This window comes from Botryllus schlosseri, chromosome 13 (genome assembly GCF_051294905.1).
Source record: "Botryllus schlosseri isolate E-star chromosome 13, Bs_hap1, whole genome shotgun sequence".
NCBI classification, from domain to species: domain Eukaryota; kingdom Metazoa; phylum Chordata; class Ascidiacea; order Stolidobranchia; family Styelidae; genus Botryllus; species Botryllus schlosseri.
The window spans coordinates 9,056,861-9,080,250 of NC_137248.1; the positions used below are offsets into that span (position 1 = coordinate 9,056,861).

A 23,390-nucleotide genomic window follows, 5' to 3' on the forward strand; every position below is an offset into this window, starting at 1 on the left:
AGCTTGTTTCGTTTTCGTGCGTTCCGCGCGACACGATGCCGTCCTGTTACGCGGCGTTGCTTTTTCGACAAAGGCCTGTCTGGGAATGAACGCGGCATGAAATATCAGTTGGCTATCGCCGGATAGCTCCGATTTCCGCCCATATCCAACTCTCCGCATGCGGTACTTGCGGTTGAGTCGTGATTCCTTCACTTTTCACACCCGCGATCAATCCACGGCCTCCACAATAGCGCTTTGTGTGTCTACGTCAGAACCTCCTTTGTTAAATTTGCGTTGGAAATATCGCGCTTCTGGCCGAGCCGTTAGATTACACCGACGCGTATTACTTATCGACGGGAAACGGCGTTAATCGCGAGTCCGATAAATCCCACTGTGGAAGACTCCGCAGATTATGACCGCGGGACGCAGATTATGTGGCACACTGCGACTTGTTGATGGCGCTGATCAAAGCGGGATTATTCTCATTACGAGTATGGCCGCTGGTTTTTCAGCTACAAGGAATATGATCCTCGGTAACGCCCTATCTTTGCGATTGACAATGTGTTGCGCTATGTAGCAGTGTTGTGATCTATTTCCTTGGTCGGCTTTTCAGTGACACGGATAACGTCCTTATAAATGCTTTCAAAACAGTGGGCACATGGGTTACTAAAATAGGTCCATTCAAGTTGAGAGTCCCTGTATTTTCCAATAATCTTCTTCCATAGGGCAGTGCGGTGCAGGTTTGGGAATAATCTATTTATACATGAAACAATGGAATTGCAGTATCCCATCATCCAATTCTTTCAAAGTTGATCAATTACAATTTGCGATATTTCATTCTTGAGGTATCGTAAGCAGACACTAAAGAATAGCTGTGCTTGGTTGGCCAAATCTGTGTCACCTGGATGCAAATTTTGCATGTCTGAATCTAAATTTCTGCTCAACCTCGCGGGGTATACAATTTCAATTTATGATAGGGATACGGTATTAGTTAGGTACGGTGCCGTGAATAGAGCGAATTGAACACTCCCCTTCAATTTGTCACCTTTTTTCCACTCTCAATGAAATGTAGGTTCTAGTGTGACTTTGTATTGGAAAATTGATTCAAAATAGAGCATGTAGCTTCCTCAGAAGCAAATGAGGCAGAGTGAAACTCCCAGTATCATATTAGATTGACAAGTTACGAACATTATTCCGTTAAAGGGCTTGAATATATTGTCACTCATTCAAATTTTCTTTTTTATACTACACATTCACACTTACATAGCGCCGATTCAAATAAAACACAATTCGGCCCTGGTATGACGGCTTCAACTACAGCAGTAGCCGACTGACAAATCAGCGCAGAATATATGTCCTAGAAATTTCCGGACCGAAACACTGGACATTGATGTGTAAATTCCCATTGTCCGCATAGATGCGGGTAACTCGCAAAATGACTCAAATTCCTATAGTTGTTGGAAGATCCTTGAATGTCTTCCCCCAATTTACTGTTTCATAGCCTGTATCAGATTGACTTGAAATGAGATTTTCCTGAAGATAAATTGTACCTGATATAGCCGCAGTTAAGTTTTTCACATTTTCCTACTTACCACAGGTCCTGAATTTCTTATCGCTTCACGGTCCTCCTCCGGTGGATGTTTGTCGGCGCCTCCTTACGGAAACACGTCAGCCGTCGTGGTCGCTGACGATTGTGATATAAATAACAAGAAACAGCAGTGGGCTTGGGTTTCGAGCAAGTCTATAAAAAACGTGGCGACCCAGCAGTGCTTGGCCTTCGTCGACAATGGTGTTTCGCTGCAAAACTGTGAAACTGGCTCTCGGACACAAAAATGGAAATACATTGATCGGAACTCGCTCATTCAAATATACGACCGCTCAGGGTCTTACCTTCATAAGTCCGGAGGCTCTGTCGCCATGATGTCAAGCCGAGATCAGGACAGCAAATGGATCGCGCGAGTGGCGGAGGGTGAAACCGGCCTAAAGAATATGCGCTGTGAGTGTGACTGGGTGTCTTGAATTGAATAAAGTCTGCAGATTGATATCATTTGACTCGACCACTGTTTTAACTCTATGTGGTAGGCCAACAGACTGTTTAAATGCATAATGCAGTATTTTGAAATCAGATTTTTCATCCAGTAAATTCACAATGGATATCATACTATTGCAGGGGTTTTCAGCTTTTTTATGGTAGCGACCCAACTTCCAATTTGAAAATGTTGATCGACCCACTTCTAAAGATGTTGGAAAAAGAGAATCAGCACCTTTGCCAAGACCAAGTATTTGGTGGGAAGCTGATTAATAAAAACAAAAATCAGCACCTCTGCGACCCCCAGGTTGACAACCACTCTTCTAGCGGACTTGTAATGAATTTTTGTTCCGTCAATTCAAAGTCTACTTGCCCTGGTACGCGGCTAATTTTATTTCACTTGCATTTGCAAGCAACATCTGTTCCTTTCCTGGTGAAATAAAGACGGCACAGGTAGCGTTAATTCAATTAATAGTAGGCTTTATCAACCATAATATTGGGATTTTCAAAGGTTTTCGCTGCTTGATGTGACTGCATGAAAGATCATCGTTGCTGTTAGCGTAGTTGATTCTAAAACCGGGGGGGCCATTACGTCAACGTTTTCATTGACCTTCTCTGTTGTTCTCATCGTATCTTCTCAAAAGTTCACAGACGTCCATTAAAACGATGACGGTAGTTGCGACCATGTCATATCTCGTCTATTGCATGTCAATTGCCTTGTATTACTTCCTCTGTGACGGTTATCAATTACTTGTTCAGATCCGAAGTGTGCTTCTCTCACGAAGCCGACTGACGGCAACTATTCATGCACTTTGGGAGATCACGTGTCGTCTGAATGCACATTTATATGCGATTATGGATATCGCTTACCGGAAGGTGCACCGGCTGCGTCGGAATGTACCGAGGACGGTTTCTTTCCGGAAGAGCCTTCCAACTGCAAAAGTAAAAATGAATTCATCATTTAATGTATTCGTTTTAATATCGTGTGTCAAGTTATCGCACTCGTGGCAATTTCCAGTTTCTAGATGAATAGTTTGAAATTTTGCAGTGTTGAGTTAAAGTAGAAGTATAAAATGATGCATAGGTCATAAGTTTCATGGTCAAGTCGTTTCAGATCATGCGATGCTGGCTTGTGCTCTGCAAATGTCAGCAACGATGTTCGGAAATATTTGTGATTAACAGGAATAGTGCCACAAAGATTATTTTTGATTATTTTCTATCTCAGTGAAATGGAAGAGCTCTATGATGAGTAGTTGCCATGGTAACAACACCCATCAAGGCCGCTGATTATCTTTGACTAAATTATCTTTCACTTCATCAAATCAGACAAAATGATAACTGGGTGCCTAAATCCGGAAATTGGATGAAATAAAATAATGCACTAGTCAAAGATAGTTGCACCAGCAGTAGAAATGCAAGTTAATTGCTATATTACTTTGTCCTGGGTTGCTAATATTGTATGTGAAGAGCTTCTTGGAGGTACAGAACTTCAATATACAATTGAATGATATATTGATATTGAAATGAACCCGAATATTTTCGGCTGACACTCGTCAAGGGTAATCGTCAGAAACTAGTAGAGAATTGGAAAGAACATTGTATATCAACAATCTATTACAAAGTATGACATCACAGCCCACCGGCATGAAGTTTTGAAATAATCATAATCGAGGCGAAGAGAGCGCTAAAGCTCTATGTACTATTTTCGGGTGGTACAAGAAGTCCTTCTGTTGGCACAGACTAAGTAGGCTTATTTTGATAAGAGTCTATTCCAAGGCACCCAAATGAAAGTGAATGAACTAATATGTGAATGAATGAATGTTAGAGTACTGGTATATGATTGTTTACTTACTTCATGGAATATTTGTAATCATCAGGGATATTCATAGTGTTGCATAACTTTGACTACTGACATGAAGGTGTTTATCATTAGTAGGCCTACCAGTATGCATTTGTTCTTTCGTCTCATGAACGTTTGATCCAATGAATTCAGTGCTAAGCTCACAAATGGAAGTCTAATGTAAAGAGGTGGTTTTCCCCTCTCAGTTCTGCTCTGGTGCCTGCTGTTTTGTGAACAAGTTAATATTTGCTAAAGCTATAGGGGTACAGGTACATAAATGCAAGCTGTGGAAATTGGTTGTTATACACAGCCAGCGATGGAGTGTCAAAATATACATAGTAATTTCAATGTTTGACTTTTGAAATCACCGTATGTGGAAGTGGCAGAATATCTTGTGATAATATCAGGACATGCTGTCTAGTATGATGTCATGTGCAAAAAATCAGATCTACTGTAGATAATGTTGCTAGGTCACTACATTCAGGGCTATATAACAAGGGAGAGTTAATATCTTTGCAATATTTATCGTCCATCATTATCCATGAAGGCAGGGGATTAATATTATCATCCTTGCTGGGTTACTGGTGAATATGATAATCTCCACCTAATCACTTTGTAGGTGTAGTGGGTGTGTTGTACCTCTTTGTCCCTAGTAATAAGGCAGGCTTGGTTAACATTCCACAGATTTTTAGAGTTTATACCGCTCTCTGATCGTTTCTACACCATTGTATGCATGGCGACTGAATTCTTTGTGAAAAGAAGTTCAGTATATTGGATACTTTGCTTTTTCTGGCGAATGCTCAGACATTCTGTACATCAATATTTATTGCCAAACAAACACTAAATTCTTAAAGACGCTGTATCTGATTCATTTGTTTGCTTTTGAAGGAATCGAATGTCTGCCGAACGTCGACACTGTCGAACATGGTTCGGTGACATGCTCGAAGAAAAACCACTTGGATTCCGTCTGCACCTTCAGCTGCGGTGAAGGTTATGCTCATATTGGAAGCCAGGAAATTACTTGCAAGCAGGATGGTCAATGGAACCAGCCGATGCCCATCTGTAAACGTAAGTTCCTTGACTTCCGTGCAAATCTTGTCGAAAACTCCGTTTGTCACTGTAAAACATGACTACTTGAGTGCTTGTGAAAAGTAGAATTGCTTTCGTTTTGCCAGAATCAGTTGTTTTTCCTACAAAACAGAAAGTCAATAGACAAGTTAAACTAAGTTGCTTATCTCAATGGTACTTTCCTCAGCCTGGTGTTCTAGGATTAGTGAGTCAACCAAAGATTAACATCTTTGGAAATCCTGAAGGTGTTTGATGTTGTCTTAATATAGTATTATGTCATAGGGTATTTTATGTGTGTGTGTTTAATATATATGTTACTTACTTTTGATTTAGTATGTTATACTGACTTTTGGTATGAACTGCATTAAGCTTTGGCTTATTAGTTGTTAAGTACCTAAATATGACACTGTCATTGTTTTACTGTATAAAACAATTGAGAGAAATTGTAGATTGGTAGAATGCTAAGCATCCATGCTTCTGAAACATTTGAAGTGAATGGGAGTTGGAAGCATTTGGAATCGTCTTCATAACTGTATGTTTGAAATTTGAATGAACATGTACAAATATTACATTTACGAAAAAATTCGCAAATCAAGAACTCTGCTTTCCATTCGTTCTTACCTTTTCGAAGCATCGATGTTTTATCGATGATTTCATATTTTGCACAGCTTTTTTTTACTCAACAAGACAGTATACAATATAATCAAACAACACAACACATTAATGAATCCAGTCTACCTTGGTATGAATGGGTTGTAATTTAGAAATACTGTTTTTGTATTGATCACGATCAAATATCAATATTCAAAGTTACCCCACAAGTAACGGTAGACCGTAGTACCAGGAGGCCACAAGTCCAGAACTCGGGACTAGAGCATTGTGCACCACATGTTGGCTTCAACATAACACAATTTTTGTTCAAAAGTCATAGAAACAATTTTTCAAGGATGTGTTAGTAAAGTGGAATAGAGTTTAATCTAGAAATGTTGTCCTTATTATATGAAGTTACTGATGTCAATATGACGTACCTAACTTGAAATGTAAAGCAACTGATGTCCTGTAATATGCTCCAGGGCATTCTTAATGAAACATTGTATTCCCATCAAAGTACAAGTAGATGCTTTCATAGATTACAACAAGTCTGAATAGGTCTACTTCCGATATGTGTCAGATATAATCTACCGCACAATCACAGTGTCCGCTCAATTTGTATGTGTAATTGTTTGGTCTTGTTGCAATGATTGTAAGATATGCAAGGCCCACAGAAAAGTTGTGGGAATTTATAGCAACAAGGGCATCAAGAAGAGTACCTTTTTATTCAACTTAGTGGATCTTGTGTCAACAACTTGAATGCATCCGGTTGGGTTGCTCTGTTGTATCGGTGGAGGAATTTGCTTGAAGAGTCTGTACACTGCATGCTTGAGTGTACTTGTTCAAGAAACGATATACAGCGAGTCAATAAATAATCTTAAAACCGTGAATCACACTCACCTGTTTGAGTTGACCCGTGTAAAAGCGGGAATTGAAGTCGGTGGTTGCAGAGTAAATGAGCCTGCTGATTTTACTTGTTGTGGTTGGCTAATATTTCCTGCCGTTACTGAACACAGTGAACAGAATGAAAAATTCTGCTGTACACATTTTTGTATATTCAACAGTAGGCTACCATCAAATGTTATTCACAATGTGTGTTTTATTGTGTTGGCAGCATTGTAAGCAAGTTTGTTCGTACCATGAATGTATTCTGTTGATAGCACCTGAATTGGTTTATATTTTTTAACTGTGCCATTAAATGGTGGAAGAGTAATGTATTTTCAACAGTTACTTTATTCATTTTATCAATATATACTAGTTAAGATATTGGGTAGCTTCTTTTGTGACATTATACTTCAGCTGTTCTTGTGGCTTAGTAAATAGGTGATCGGTTGAAAGTCTTTCATTTGCGTAAGGGAAATCTGTTGATATCTTTCCTGCATGGTGTTGGAAAATATATCGGAATCAACCACATTGCAGAGATAACAAGCTCCTATCATAGAGCTATGTGTTATTAATTCTCAAACAGTCTAAAATACGTATATACTTGAATTAGATGTGATATACCCATTGAAACGCATCGCATGTCTACGTGACTTGACCATGTATCAAAACTACTTTGACATGCTCCAAAGCTATATCCTGGACTTGTTAGTACTGAAAAAGCATGATATATAATTAATTTATGTATAATTATTATGAACTCATGATCAAAGATTGTACTGTGCAGCACCCACTGACTACACTCTGAAACTCAAGCACCTGCAAATGTCATGATTATTCAGAAGGGGATCAGATAATATTTCTATTTTTCTATGGTAATCATAAAATTCTGAGTGACGGGAATGAACAGAATTTAGAGCTGACAATAAGCCATGTTGCTTTCGTTTTATGCAGAGATCATGGGTGAATTTTGATTCTTGTCACGCACACACACAACATGATATTGTTACCAGTGTTAGGCCTATCCAAGACCTCACTCTGTCCATTGACGATTGTTATGATGGAGTCTTCGCTTCTCTGAGATAGATGGCTAGGAATGGACAGAATCGAGTGCCTGGGAATTTCATTCTGGAATTGTTAAATGTATCGACTCGAGACAGTAACCTATTTATGGAATTGTCTCTCATTCATTAAATACCGATAAGGGCCATTGCTGTATTACATTGATGCAGTTGATTGTTTCCGTACATATAAATATATAATCTTAATACTGTTGTTATGTGAAACACAACAGTCGGTGGGGGTAGCCTGCATAAAAGACTTGATTCGGCCATTCATGAATTAAATATTTATCTGGTATCGTTGTTAATTTGTCACAAACCTTCCGTCGAGACAAACTAATCTAAAGAACTATGGAATCCGATACTGGATTGAGGCGATCATAAGAAACAATACCAGCATGTTATTGTAACCTACTTGACAAGGCGTATTCAAGAGCAATGTCCGTGTTTGCCACTCCCGATAGTTACCTCTCAGTAGGTATGTTACAAGCACTAAATTGCCTACTAGACCCATTGTATGCATGAAATGTAGGTACGCTTTGATGGTTCCCTTATTTTTGTATCACAACTATTGTTTATTTAGTTGCTAATAGATTCAGTGTGGTAGTATCCTTTCTTGTCCCGAAATGGAAAATATGCTATTGATAGGTAACTGTGTGAAGTCATTGTTCCTCTAAAATCATTACCACTAATTAAATTGATTGTGTTTCTGTGATATTCTATTTTAAGAAGCCATGCTCTGTTAGGCCACAACTCAGCAACCCTGTTGCTTCCTTCCCATTACCGCAGACCGTTGATAGATTAGGCTGGGCTTTTCACACTATGTCGCAATTACATCACACAATTCTGGTCGATCCAAAGTTTGCTTTGTCTCAATACACCTTCTGACCGACTCTGTCTTCATTTGTTTTGTAAAGTAAACATTATTATCCAAGCGATCCAGAGTTTACCATGCATGTGGTTGTAACCATTTTCGCGGTTATTGGAGGACATAGTAGTTACCGATTTGGTAAATTTGGTTTCTGGTAAATTGCAATTCCATTTTTCGATATCATTAATGCCAGATAGTGTCTTGATACTCAATACGATGCGTCAATTGTCTGTAGATTTTATGGCAAACACTGATCATAACTAATAATTGCTTGGCGACTAGCACCAAACCCAATCATACACAATTAGCCATTCTTATCAGTCTTCGCATTCCTTGTTGTTGGCACGGACGTATAGGATAGGAAGATTTATTGACATGAGGCTATCTCAAGACAGGATTCATGCTTGGCGGCATATACAAAATTTGACTTTACCCGTCAATTTTCAGTTGCTGAATCATCGTTATCTTGTAAAATTTCTTGCTACTAGTTTTAGAGCGATTCTCTTGGTAGCCTAGGGTAGATAACACACTCTTCAACACATTATCCAGTGATGGAAGCTCCAGTCATAACATGGATTGATTGAATCTCTTCCAGTGAGTTCCACCCACCTTTGATGATGCAATTTCGTGCCTACATCTTCAACGTTGCTGAACATTCGTATGTGTTTTCATCTAGCTGTATATCTTCACAAACTATTGTCTATTTGCTTCTTGTTTAATGACACGATGTGTAACTTGTGAAACATTAATTCCACACATGCATTCCGGGATCGGTATCCAGAAAATGTCTTCAAATACGGTATTTGAGAGTTGTAAAATCTTTCACATCACAGGTCGTTACATAGTTTAACGATAACTGATACAATCTCACTTTGACTTCTGTAGAGGGGCTTCAAAATAGAATATTGTTATATGTGGGATGCTACTGTGAGGTAAATCTATCGTTCAAGTAGTTATAAAGAGACGCTTGGGAGTACAGAACTTCATGACACATTTGAATAAAATATTCATTTTATTCCCGAAGCTTTTCGGCTGACCCTCGTCAGGGGGAATATCGTCAGCAATAATACGAGAATTCGAATAACTATGTTCAGCAACAATATGTATCGCTAATTATGACGTCACAGAGATAATATACAAAGTTGGGAAAACGAGAGAACTGCAGCGTTGGCATGGAGATAGATATCATTACTATGAGCAAACCTAGTCTATGCCAACAGAAAGAATTTGTGTATCATTTGAAAATCGCGCATTAACTTGTTTTGCTTCGCTATCTCCATGCCAACGGCAGGTAGATAGATAGATAGATACTTATAAGTTACAAAAACTGGGGAAATGTGATCGATTGCTAGATTTTGAGTTGTATTCATTATTGCTTAAGTGCAAAACACATGTATAAAAACCATAATGATTACTAGAAAGATGCTACAGGCTTATTAATAGGCATTTGGAACCACCAAATCATGTACAAAGATTGTGGTCCAGATACTTTTAAGCCTCTTGCTTCTGTTTTTCTACCTCTTTGTTGACTAAATAATATTATCTTCTAGTTAGCAGTACCACGTTCACGCTCCATATGTCGCCTCTCTAAACCATAGATTCCTTATCTTAAAGATTTTCTGTAACCTGCACTCTGCGACTCACTCTGGTATGCCCGACGTCATTTGATACAGGGTTACGTTGCTTGTTTAGGCATTTTAAATGCCAATGCCCGTTCCCTGAAGATTCGGTCTGTCTGACTAAAGGGCATCATGGATTCATGGTTACTATTGTTTGTGAACATTCGGACTTCCCGTGATACTTTTGAAATATTTTCGAAATTACTGCTAAAGGCGCTATAATGTACTTTTCCAACAACGTAGACCAGGAATTTTATTGATGTTTTAAATGTGTATTAACATGGACCGTGAATTGAATTGTGCACACATCTGTCAGGTTTGGTATCTTATAATGTGTAATCGCGACTTTTGTTCAAATCCCATCGTAAAAGTATATATGTATATTCCAGGTGTACGTTGCGCGCCAGATTTGAAGAATTCTGGTATTGAAAATGGCTCGGTGAACTGCACGGACGGTGTGTACTATCGATCGAGATGTAGCTACATGTGTCAAGAAGGTTATGAAATGATCGGAAGCGAAACTACCACTTGTCAAATCGACGAGACATGGGATCAGGACAAGCCTGTTTGCAACAGTATGTTTGCGTTGGTACTTGGTGTAATGCTCAGTTTACCTTGACCTCATGCTTTTTACAGAAATTCGATGTCCGGCCATCACGCCGAGTAGACACAGTCTTATGACATGCTCGAAAGGAAATGATTATGCTTCTGTCTGTGAATTTTCATGCTCTGAAGGCTATGATATGATCGGAACCCCGACTGCGACGTGTGCCGAGAGTAAAGTGTGGAGTAGCGATGTGCCCAAGTGTGAAAGTAAGCTTTCATCGTCAAAGAAAGTGATTTAAATATAGGTTTAGTCGGATAGGCCAGCACTCTGTGTATTAGGTAGATCGGTTAATCCAATGATAGCTAATTACTTGCAAGTCAATTTTTAAAATGTGAATTTGTGGAACCCGTTGGATTGTGAAACGTGTGCTGTGCATCCTGTATACAGGATCAGCGAATATATCCATTCAAATACATTACAACTATTTCTATGTAGCTTTCCGCCAATGTTTATTCGCTTATGTCATTTAGACTGTGTGCGAGGGTAGGGTTGACATGCATGAACGGGAAAATTTGGTTTGTAATAAATGTGAACATTGTGTGTGACCATCAAATTTTATGAGGTTTGATGTTATGGTTGAGCGATTTATGATATTTGATGTCAAGCATATTCATAGCCTCGTGACATTCTCCGGAGTGGTTAATTCCTTTTAATGCAAATCCCTGGAAATATTGCGACATCATCCACTGCCCACTGGTTATGAATCATCAAATCCATCTATGAGTTACACCAACGATTTAGTGCCTTGTATAGTGTGTGATGGATTTCTTGAAAGAATTTTCTCCTAACATTCATGGCATTGTCAATATATCATTGTTATTTTGTTTAGTACAAGATTTATATTCACCTTTACTTGATGATTATGATTATTCAGTACAGCCTTTCGTTGGTTACAATCATTCCCAGAGACTATATCCCAAATAAAGTTCAAGTCATTAAGCTTTGTCTCTTGGGAATGGGGATCCATGATAGTGAAGGTTTTAATCAATGCTGTTGAGGCCTACAGCCATCCCTGCGGAGCTCGACTACCACCTGTAATTTGTGAATTGTGTCATAATCTGCGAGAAGTTGCTCCCAACGGCTTGCTAGCTTACTGACTTTTCCACCTGCCTTGTGATAGACGAGACTTGTAACACGTGTCACGATATGGGAAAGGTATATGCTGCCATAGCTTCGTAAGTGCCACCAGTGAAGTTGGACTACTGTCTATTGTTGCAGTATGTAGTCTGACCGTAAGGCTTGTAATGCTACGTTTTTTACTCTAAAAGAGCTTCTTCGAGGTACAGTACTTCAATATACAATTGAATAGTATATTCATACTGAAATGAACCTGAATATTTTCGGCTGACACTCGTCAGGGGTAATTGTCGGCAACTAGTAGAGAATTGGAAAGAACATCCTATATCAACGATCGTATCACAAAATATGACGTCACAAGCCAATACCTTTGTTGGAATTCATTTAGTCCTTGACGCAGAAAAATCAACCTCGTAGGCACCGTTGTGCATAGAGCATTGATGATATGTTAGCGTAACAAACTGAGTTTAGAACTTGACAACATCCGCAACATCTTACTTGATAACGGTTACCCTGAACACGTCATCAACCGCGGTATAGAGAAGAAATTAACGCAATTCAGCGCAAAAAATCAAACACAACCCACCGAACGAACAACCAAAGCTGTTTATAGCCTATCCATCTACCTTCGATTGGTCCTATTTCCACCCGCTTTGAAAAACAATTGCTTTCAACGGTCAGTAAGTGTTATGACACAGTGAAAACTAACTTGATTTTTAAGACAACGCAACTGCTCCCTTCAACATGTAAAGACGTGCTTGCTGCACTTCAACAAAGCAATTTTTTACTCTACGAGACAAGACCACAGTCTTCATTCGTGTCAATACGTTTATGTTTTGTTGCACAGATTTTTAATTGCGATCTAAGGGGTTCATTTAATTGCTACCTTAATTGTCACTGGTTGTTTGACGTTGAGATCTGTTTTACAATATAAATTATCAAGGGGTATCGACAAATAACTATCATTCTTTTGTGTTGCATCTCTCTCAGTACATATTGTCTACTTAATTTTATAGTGTGCCTACTGTAAATATCGTCATTCTGGCTTCAAACCCTGAAATTACCGTTTGTAATGCAGGGAAGACGTGCAACTCGCTTGGATTCCCGGAAAATGGAGGTATGTCGTGCAACGACAGCCACTTCTACGACTCTCGATGTTCCTTTACGTGCGACCGAGGCTACAACTTGGAAGGAGAAAGGTCGCTGAAATGCACCGGTGAAGGATGGGACTATGGCGCTCCGACCTGCAAACGTACGATCCATATTTTTCCAGGCTTATGGTTGGCACGTGCAGGACGCAAATATAATCTCTCGGGGTTTTAGTCGAAAGTTTTTAGGGACAAACTTGATAGAGTAAATGCTCAACAAAGTACGGATCGCTAAAACGTGTAAAACATAGTGTTGGTTTGTCAATAATTACAAATATGGAAGACTGATTTATTGCCCGGTTCAAAGAAATTATCAAATACCTATGGACTATGGTGTAATTGATGGAAAAGGCTTTTTTGCAATGTTTTTAAGCATACTTTTCTAGACCTTTACAGCCCGGATTGAGACAGAAACCAATAATCTCAATTCCGTCCTATCTGAATCTCTTCAAATCTTCATAAAGCCACATTTTGACCGTTCAGTGTTCGTATTAATTATCATTACGTTGAGTGGATGACCAATTTTGCCACACCGCAATACAGTTCTAATTAAAGTAAAAAATGTGGCGTACCGCATTCGGTTGTTATATATACCTTTCGATCTTCGACAAGTCATTATGAGTTCCGTTTGTGCTTAACTCCACGCCTACTGACCCCGAGGCATCAAATCGGACTGATGTTTTGTGTTCAAAGCCTCGCGATTTCGCGTTAAAGTATACCTCGTCTTTAGCAAACTATTGCAGTCACAAATTTATGCCCTTCGTGTCGACAGCAGATTTATCGCGTTTTGTCAAGAATATTGTGTTTTGAAAAAATAATGCCGCACTGAGTTTCAACACGTGGGATATTATGACATCTTCCAAGGTCGTCCTCTGCTTATTTTAAGATAACACAGGCTAAAACCAGAAAGGGGAGTCATGTGAAACACCGGGCCTTATTACTTACCAAGTAAATTCATGGAATGCGGCGTACTGTATTATCTCCTTAACACAGTGGCCGATACCAAGTCTGGATACATCTGATCCACAGTCTTGTAGTAATGAGTGATGCGATCAATTCCGTAATTGGTGCTCAATCACTGTGAAATCGCAAGCGCATTTCGTAGACTTCTTAATGAATTTACAACCTCGTAAAATTGTTGTCATAAATGACATACTTACGCAGTCCGTGCTCTTTTGTCTTTAGAAATCACGTGCAGCAGAATCGGCAGTGTCGTAAACGGCAATCTGAATTGCTCAGATGGAGAGGTGTACGGATCAAAGTGTTCATTTTCATGCGCTCGTGGGTATTCGTTGAACGGAGATGAATCGATTCAATGCATAAACACCGGCTGGTCTAAATCCATCCCCACGTGCAAACGTAAGTCAATTAAACGAAGATATTTTATGTGTTTCCAAATTTGTACTATGTCTATCTTGTTTTTAAGAAATCACCTGCCCGGCTATTTCAAATCCAAGAAACGGCAATGTGATTTGCTCTCAAGGCAATGCGTACGGTTCTGCCTGCTATATGATGTGTCAAACGGGCTTTACGGTGTCGAATCGACTTCAGGGCGTCCCAATCATGTGCCAAATTGACGGCACGTGGTCTGTGGATGTCGATAATTTACACTGTAAAAGTATGTGTCTTCTGCGTGAGAATAATGCTGTGCGTATGGGTTCTCAGGGATTATTCGATCGTGATCCCAAACTTGCTCTTGAATTAAGCTGATCGAATCAGTCTGATCCTAGATTAGGTTTGTGAATTCGAATGTTCTTATCTGAAATTTGAGATCATAGTTCAAACCAGCACCATTGCTATGATATCTGAGTTTTGTCATGCAGAATGTTGGTGTCTATGTGACCGGCACTGATGCTAATTAGTGCAAGAGCTTACATTGTATATAAACGTATTATATGAGTACGTTTGCATACGAGTATTGTTAACCAGATATGGATTAATGCGGATTCACAGAGAATCTGTAGGTAGCTATTTGAAAATTTGCTTTACGTCCGTGTCAGCCTGCTATGTATTCCGATTGTGAAAATTATTACTATGACCTCTCGAGCCTGAAGTGGATTGCGTCGGTAGCGTACATACGTACACTGACCTATCGATTTATACTGACAGAATTTCAATGCCGCCCGATAATAAATGTGAACCATGGATTCATCTCGTGCACGTCGCTAGATTATGAGTTTAATTCGTCGTGCAACTTCACGTGCAAGAAAGGTTACAACCTTCTTGGCTCGCCGGAGACCGTCTGCACTATGAACGGATGGAACTCACAGTCTCCGACTTGCAGTCGTGAGTATAACATCGACCTCTATTAGTGATGCTACATTTTGTTTAGGATTCCCTTAGACACCATTTAGTAGGAGGAGAAAACATGTGTCGGCACTGTCGCAGGCCTGGTTTTCTCCAGTACATAGCATTGATTGTCTGGATTGTGATTCCTCGACTTCGAGTCTGTAGTGTTCAGCAAATTCACCCTGAGTCTGGGTTATTCTAGTGCAGTGGTTCCCAAACTTTTTATGTTTGCGATCCAATTTTCAATTTGAAAAGTTTTCATGACCCTCCTAAAAATTTCCATATACATCTTCCCGGGTAGCACCTACAGCTAGTTTAGCCAATTCTCAAGTGTTTTACACAGTAGAAATAATAAGACAAGCTTTTATCGCAATGTATCAATGCATCAATGTTGTTGGTTTAAACCAGTGGTTCCCAAAGTAGGCCTCAGCTACAAATTGGGCAATTGTTGAGTGCTTCGTCGCTAGCTGTCGTGCTCCTATGCATAGGTGGTACCTGGTCCGCTGTGTAAAATAACTTTTGATACGGGAAACACTGGTTTCAACAGGCCTGCGAAACGACAAAAATTTTCACACAAGCGATACGCTGCCCATGTATGACTAGGGATTAAGCCTATCGGACATTGCCTACCTCATTTATGACCCGCCTATTTCAGGACAAACGTGCTCCCCGCCGCTGGCAAGGCCTTCGAACGGAAAGATCAAATGCGAAAGCGACGGTCCGCCTGTTTGCACGTTCTCGTGCGACAAAGGCTACGAGCTGAGCGGCGAGTCTGTCAGCCGGTGTCAACCCAACGAGAGGTGGAGCGTTGAGGAAATTCCAATATGTTCCAGTGAGTTTTGAATTGCATGTGTCGGCGTAGGTGGTCAGTAACGAAGTAGGCTACTTTTTTTTCTGACTACAACTACTTACCCAAGTGGTTATGACTTTGTAGTACTTCTACTTCTACAACCACAGTTTTCAGTTTTTAGACAAAACTAGGCCTAGAATACTTAAAAACCGCTACTTCTACTGACGAACATATTTCAACGTGTACTTGAGTACCTACAATGACTACCAATTAGGTCTGTCGGACAATATACCTAACTCGGTTTTGTGGCTTGGTACAAAATATGCACGACAAGCTCATTACCTTACTGAGGTGATGTAACTGTGTTGGTCAAAACACTATGAGCTAGTTTTCCGGGCCATGGCAGAGTTGAGCAACACCTCTGTGTTGAAATCGCCAAACAAATAGTATTCAACAGAACAACGTTGGCTGCATCAGTCTTGCAGTGAATCGCCATCATGATATTGATAGACACCGTACTCGTATGGTATTGGTCCTTGTGACGTTCAATACAGTTTTTTAATCGAAAAGCCAAGATCACTGATAATCGGGACATCTATTCTTATGCTACTTTTCACGTAGTAAGATCTCTCTGATATCAGCATGGAGGGCATTTCCAGTCTCTTAAGAATTTCGGGAACATATTAGAGACGTCATAGAGCCCCTAGAGCAGGGGTCACCAACCTTTTTGCAACCAAGGGCTACTTTTGGGTACTGATTGAAGCGACGGGCTACCATTTACTCCCACCGTTTATCCGTGTCAGACACAATTTCCGCTTTGATATTCATAGCATTGGGCAGGTATCGCATAGCGGTAAGACTTCTAAGAGATTCTTTTAAATAAAAACATCTCATTTCAACCAGCTAGCCACTAAGACTTTTTAAGAAATCACGAATTACTTCGCACCGTGTTTATATAAATTATATAACAACTGTAAGCTCAGATTTTAAAATAAATATCGTCACACGTTATACTGGACATCGTGTTATCTGTTTCTAAACCAGTCAGTGGGAGGCCTGGCATTGCATGCTATCAACTAGTGCGCTGTATACTCTTGTATGTAACTTACACTGCAACTCTGAGTGAGTGTTCCGGATGTGCATTAGTGAGGCGTGTTCTGTGTTTGTTATTTGATGAATGTCATGTCCGCAAAGGCTGATTCACAACGATAAGTTGAACCAAACACGCTTGCAACCTTCATAGCTGCTGCGCATTCACTACTGTACTTTTCCGTGTCAACAAGGCACCAAAAGTTTGCTGCAGCCTTGTGGGCTTTGAGGTGGAGGTGATTTTGCAGTGGTACAATTTCAATCTCTAACTGTTCAGCATCCAGACATGACAGATTTCATTATACCCGACAACAGCATCGATTACAGAAAGTTAGATACATGGTACTATAAATTGCGTTGAGTGTAAAAGAGACAAGCTGTGTCAAAATATGCAATACACATTGGCCATACTGCATCTTCTAGTACGTCACCGCCATTTGCTACCGGATAGTAATGTTGTTTACTACTTTGGCATTGTCCGGGACGTCGAGCTACCATAATGAAACCCCCCACCCTTTCAAGAAGACCGTGGATCGCATGCCGTCATATCGCCCGTATGGGCAGTACGCAGTAGTGCTATTCTACCTCTTCGATATCTTGTTATTCTACTACATCTTGGTATATTACTAATTGTAATTGGGGATATTTGATATCATCATTTTAAGTGTTTATATATATGTATTGTCATTTCTAAGTCACATGTTATAGTGTGATTTAAACAACAATAGCTAAATCACTCAATTTATCTATTTAAAAGCTCACTGGTGATAATCTGACGAACATTGGCAAATGCTGCTATTCGATCTATTTTTAGAACAGGCTCGCGGGCACCACATCTGGACCTCGTGGGCTACCTGGTGCCCGCGGGCACCAGGTTGGTGACCCCTGCCCTAGAGGGTTTCGCATATATTTTATCAATATTATAACTATGTACCGGTATACATCTGGTGACCAGTATGTGCACAGTTCAGAGCGTAGGATATTAAGATTACTTTGAAATTCACTATGATTATAAATATTCATCGGAATAAAGCCCAGGGACACGTATTGGAGTCGTTTTCATGTTAAGTTTCTTCTCTCGGGGGAATTGCAACTGGCGAAATGCCAAGGGGATAATTATTCCGAGCAATCCCCTCATCTATATTTCACGATGCGATGTTATCTCGTTTCAGTTGTGAGATGCCCGAAGGATCCGGACATTCCGCGGCACGGGAATATGTCTTGCACCGGTAAGACGTACGAGTCGCAGTGTCGGTTCAAGTGCGAGATCGGGTACAATTTGGTGGGGAGTGAAACCACGACGTGTGCGGAACTGCGGACTTGGGACCAGGAGTCACCCACTTGTCAAAGTATGTCCATGAGTTATTTCGACCAAGCATTCACTTATCAAAGCGTAATGGTGGAGCATCCGATTTCTTGATCGGTAGGTCCTGGGTTTAATCCCCGGCCGGGTCAGACCAAAGACCTCATTAGTAACACTGGTATCCATGACTTCCCCACTTAGCGCTCAGCATTACTGGGATAGCATGGAGGGGTAGTGCAAGACTTAAAAGGCCTTACAAGACTATATCTGTACCTTCCGTATTCAGCGGCATATGCATAACATGCACTCGTGGTATATATATATATGCACAGATCGTGGCCTTCAGATCGTGGAACTAGGCCCAGAATACTAGTCTCTTTACAAGTTCAGTACAAGTCTTTTAGCTACTGGGAAATTGGTACCTTTTCCTTGCTTATTCCAACAATGAAAAGTTTGACTTATTTTCAATGAAAATGATAGCACTGACAAGTGATAAATTCAAGGATGCTAGATGCCATGCCTATGATGCCTGTGCCTATGCAATGCATAATAATGAATAACAAAATAAATGCAACAAATAACTAAGAATATTGGTACCAGCAATATGCAATGGATTGTGTCGGTCAATATATTTTTCGGTAATAATAACACTGGAGTAATACCACTATTGTCGTGATTAGAATATGACATTTACGAGACTATATCTGTACCTTCCGTATTCAGCGGCATATGCATAACATGCACTCGTGGTATATATATATATGCACAGATCGTGGCCTTCAGATCGTGGAACTAGGCCCAGAATACTAGTCTCTTTACAAGTTCAGTACAAGTCTTTTAGCTACTGGGAAATTGGTACCTTTTCCTTGCTTATTCCAACAATGAAAAGTTTGACTTATTTTCAATGAAAATGATAGCACTGACAAGTGATAAATTCAAGGATGCTAGATGCCATGCCTATGATGCCTGTGCCTATGCAATGCATAATAATGAATAACAAAATAAATGCAACAAATAACTAAGAATATTGGTACCAGCAATATGCAATGGATTGTGTCGGTCAATATATTTTTCGGTAATAATAACACTGGAGTAATACCACTATTGTCGTGATTAGAATATGACATTTACGAGTAAGAGAAACAAACATAATGATAGTAATCGGTATAACAGTTCCTATGTGTTTGCTCTGTGGCAGTGGCGTTTGTTTACTTTGGCCGATGGTTCAACTGGTGAGTGCAATTTTTTGAAACAATATTCCACGCTCGTGAGACAGGGCGCTTCGTAGTTATGATATGATATCTACGCTGGTAAAATGTGACGCAAATCTGTCCAAAATGTATTGCCACTTAGCCAGTCAAAGTTTTGAAACTTGAATATAACTGGTAGGTGCTTTGGTTTCGAACAGTGCCATAGTGGAAGGGGCGGTTAAACAAAATTAGTACCGAGCAGTGAGAAAATATTTAATCTGCAATGGAAATGAAAATGATTTTACAGTCTGTTTTTATAGCTAATAGTTATATTATTACGAACTAAAGTAAATGTTCATCAATTTTTCACAGAAATATCATGCCCTCCTCTGGAGAAGGTGGAATTCGGCAAGGTTACTTGTTCGGAGGACTACAATTATAAATCGGAATGTCGGTTCGAATGCGACAGCGGATACAAGTTAATCGGAAATGCAAAGTTGCAATGCCGTCACAACGCGACGTGGGACGTGTCTCCGCCATATTGTGAAAGTACGTCTAACAGCTTTGTGTCACTTATTGTTTGGATATGACAATGCAGAGTGTTCTATTGTGAAAATGATACTGCATTTGTTCCGGAGCTACAGTGTCGGCCCTACATACCGTATATTAAATTTAGATTTGAGATTTTTTTGTCACCCTGTGATTTGTGACACCAAATTATGAAGTGTCCTAGTTAAAGACCCTGCTCTTTGAGAGATGGCTCCTATGTGAACTTCAAGATTACAGTAATTAACAAAACGGCCCCACCAAGTGTCCTAGTTAACGACCTCTTTCGAAGCTAGTTCTTACGCAAACTTCAAGATCACGTTTATTAACAAAACAGTCCCACCACACTCTACACATATATCAGTGTAAGGAAAGTAGAGGACGTTATGTATTTTTGTCCTTGATGTTTTTGCGGCATATACACCTTTACTTTCGCAGAAGCAATCTGCTTGAGCTAGCAATCTTCATACTTGAACCACAATTCTGTGCCAAAAAGTCGAGGTTCCTTTCTAGATCGTAAACCCTTCGTGATCAATATCAATGAGGTAGTCACTCTCGAAAAGGCAGGGAGCATCTTTTGTGACTTCTCACATGACTACTAATGGCACTACAAATAGGTGCAATTTTCGTAAATGTAGGCTGTTTATAGGGGGCTTTTTCACCCATTTGTTATAACAACATCGCTCATAAAACGTGTGCAGACATATGAAGAAAATTACTTTCCAAGCTGCATAAATCAAAACACCTTTTTTGCTAAAATATTGTTACCAAGTAATGGACATCGTCTAAATCAGAGGCCTCAAACACGCGGCCCGCGACGGCATTTTGGAATTTCAGGTATTCGACAATATATTCCAGTGCCACATAATATCTTTTTTAGATATAAGAACTTGAAGTTCACTCTAAAACTATTATAAAGCACTGAAATCTCAACAAACTACACTATCACATCACTTTTAAAAGCTGCCATGCGGTAAAAGATCAGCTATTACGTCGCATTTCTAGTTCAATATGATAAAACATGACCCGTTGATGACTCGTGACTGAAAACTGTGATTTGGTTTTGTGTGATCTTTGATAAAATTACTCGATTTCGCATTGACTGGGTGATTAAATAAAAATGACTCGAGTTGAGTCGAGTCAAACGTTAAAATCAGAGAAGGACTTGTGACTCGGAATGGTGACTTGACAATCCTACGGATGCAACAATCTATAAAACTGTCATGGGGAATAGTAATATATCAAAAAGTCGTAGCTTGCGTTGCGTAGGGTATATAATATATAGCTATCTCATCAGGTCAGGAATGCAACCATCGGCGTTATGTGACTCCCGTGACGTATAGTTGGTTACATGCTGGGTGTTGCCTGATCTCTTTATCCATGTTATTATCGGTGGTGAGGAAGGTAGTAGTACGCTCCAAAGCTGTAACACCATTGAATTCATCGGTGACTGGACAAGTGGACATTTCTATTCCAGGGGTTCTTAATCAGGGTACTTAGACCCTTTCGGGGTACGGAGCACAACATCATGGCGAACGAGATGCATTGTGGAGTTAAGCCTAGATGCTGTGGAATATTTTTTTGACCAATTTATCCAACTGGAAAATGGTCTTCGCGCTACGTGCGATTTTACGTGTATGGGCTTTCTAATTTTATCATAGGTACAATCAGAAATTGTGTTGAAAATGAACAGCTGGGCTACAAGAAATTTTCGTGGAAGCACGAGGGGTGCGATCACTAAGGTTAAGAAACAATGCTATTACTATGGCTCAATCATGATTATATTCAAGTTGTTATTGATATGTTCCAATAATAATCGAAGGCAAAATCTGACGCTGATTTAATTTGACTTTGGCAATGACATAGTAACAATAGCCTACTTATCACGACTATATCATAACCTGGATTAGGCTACACCGCTCAAATGCTCTGACATCAGATCAATCTTCAGCAGATTTTAAAATATTCTACATAAAATTGTGGTACGTCAAAGGTCCACTAGCTGCAATATTATAACTCGACAGTTTGACGATGTCATGACTCATGACGCAATCCTCTCGCATGGTGTCTATAACTCATTATTTGAACAAATAATGTCCATAAAAACAATTTTATTCAAATATTTGAAAACATGAATTTTTTTTCAGTGTCAAGCGTGAATAGTACAATAGTAAATTACCTTTTCATGGTGTTTGTGGAATGCCTGTCCTCAAGCTCCCGTCAAATAAGGCATACTTGGAAATTCTTCGTTGAATATCCATTGGTGGTGCGGCCCGCGGCGTCATCAAAACTAAGAAATTGGCCCGCGAGCACATTTGAGTTTGAGACCTCTGGTCTAAATATATAACCAGTCTGTAAGTTGTCCAAAGTACGCAAAACATACTTGAGTACTGTGAAAAAACGGAAGTACAAGCACAAGCAATTGTGTTGTCCAAGTCGTTAGGTAGGTCACCGGCCTGCACCTGCATACTCATCGCTACCGTCTTGCATGTAGCTTGTCAAAGCCCGTGAAAGCATGTCTTATTTATTCGACAGGAATCACTTGCGCTACGAGTTTCTCGAATCCCAGCAACGGACGGGTCCAATGCACGGACGAAAATAACTACAAGTCGGTCTGTTCTTTCTCGTGCGAAGACGGATTTTACTTGGAAGGCAGCGAAAGGTCAAAGTGCACCGAGACGGGTTGGACGAAGGAAAGCGCTCCCATGTGCAAACGTGAGTGCTTTAGCTTCTCTTTTCCATGTTGACCGGTTGTGGTCAAAGCAGTCTTCGTTGGTACTCACTGTCACCTTGTTTCGAGGTCACGACGCTATGACACGGTACAGAGACGCTCAATCGCTTACATGGTAAACACAGCTGGGAAACTCCCTCGGTTGATTTGAGAGCAAAAGCTTATCTTGGTTCCGCCAGGAACACTGTGATATTAAATTTTTACTATTATATGGCAACGCGTCTTTTCCACTCAGACAGTTATGTCGATAAACATGGCTTTATTAGAATAGGCTTTGTTCCATTAACATAATCAAGTTTGTAAGATATCAATAATAATTTTTCATATTATAACGAATGGTTGACTAGCTGTACTAAACTTGAATATTACTTTCAGGACTACATTCATTGCAGTAATTGCCTATTGTCGATTAGCGATTCATAAAATTTTTGTAAAGAACATATGAAAAATCTCACGGCCACACCTGATCACCAGTTAGAGTACAATTATTAGTGTTCGTATCGTCAGTGACGCTATCGTGAACTGTGGTGAGCACTGAAAATATGGACCATGGATCTTATATATAAGGACAGTGTAATTAGTTTTATAGTTTATAGCTATAGTCTCAACATTGGCCTTACACGGACCCCTGAACGTCTGATCGAGGGCTTAATGGATTGTAGCTTGCGAACGTCTCGTTT

General features: G+C 39.9%; 1 protein-coding gene across 1 annotated transcript in view; it reads left to right on the top strand.

Moving 5' to 3' along the window:
- The window catches only part of LOC145454542 (uncharacterized), a 49,904-nt gene that overhangs the window by 8,158 nt on the left and 18,356 nt on the right, over window positions 1-23,390 (top strand). The window contains exons 3-15 of the mRNA XM_080332519.1: window positions 1,577-1,975; window positions 2,768-2,950; window positions 4,737-4,916; window positions 10,330-10,515; window positions 10,577-10,753; window positions 12,703-12,876; window positions 13,958-14,131; window positions 14,199-14,390; window positions 14,882-15,058; window positions 15,717-15,893; window positions 18,113-18,289; window positions 19,806-19,982; window positions 22,515-22,694. Of these exons, the coding sequence (XP_080188645.1) occupies window positions 1,577-1,975; window positions 2,768-2,950; window positions 4,737-4,916; window positions 10,330-10,515; window positions 10,577-10,753; window positions 12,703-12,876; window positions 13,958-14,131; window positions 14,199-14,390; window positions 14,882-15,058; window positions 15,717-15,893; window positions 18,113-18,289; window positions 19,806-19,982; window positions 22,515-22,694 (2,553 nt within the window). The remainder of the gene's footprint in view (window positions 1-1,576; window positions 1,976-2,767; window positions 2,951-4,736; window positions 4,917-10,329; window positions 10,516-10,576; window positions 10,754-12,702; window positions 12,877-13,957; window positions 14,132-14,198; window positions 14,391-14,881; window positions 15,059-15,716; window positions 15,894-18,112; window positions 18,290-19,805; window positions 19,983-22,514; window positions 22,695-23,390) is intronic.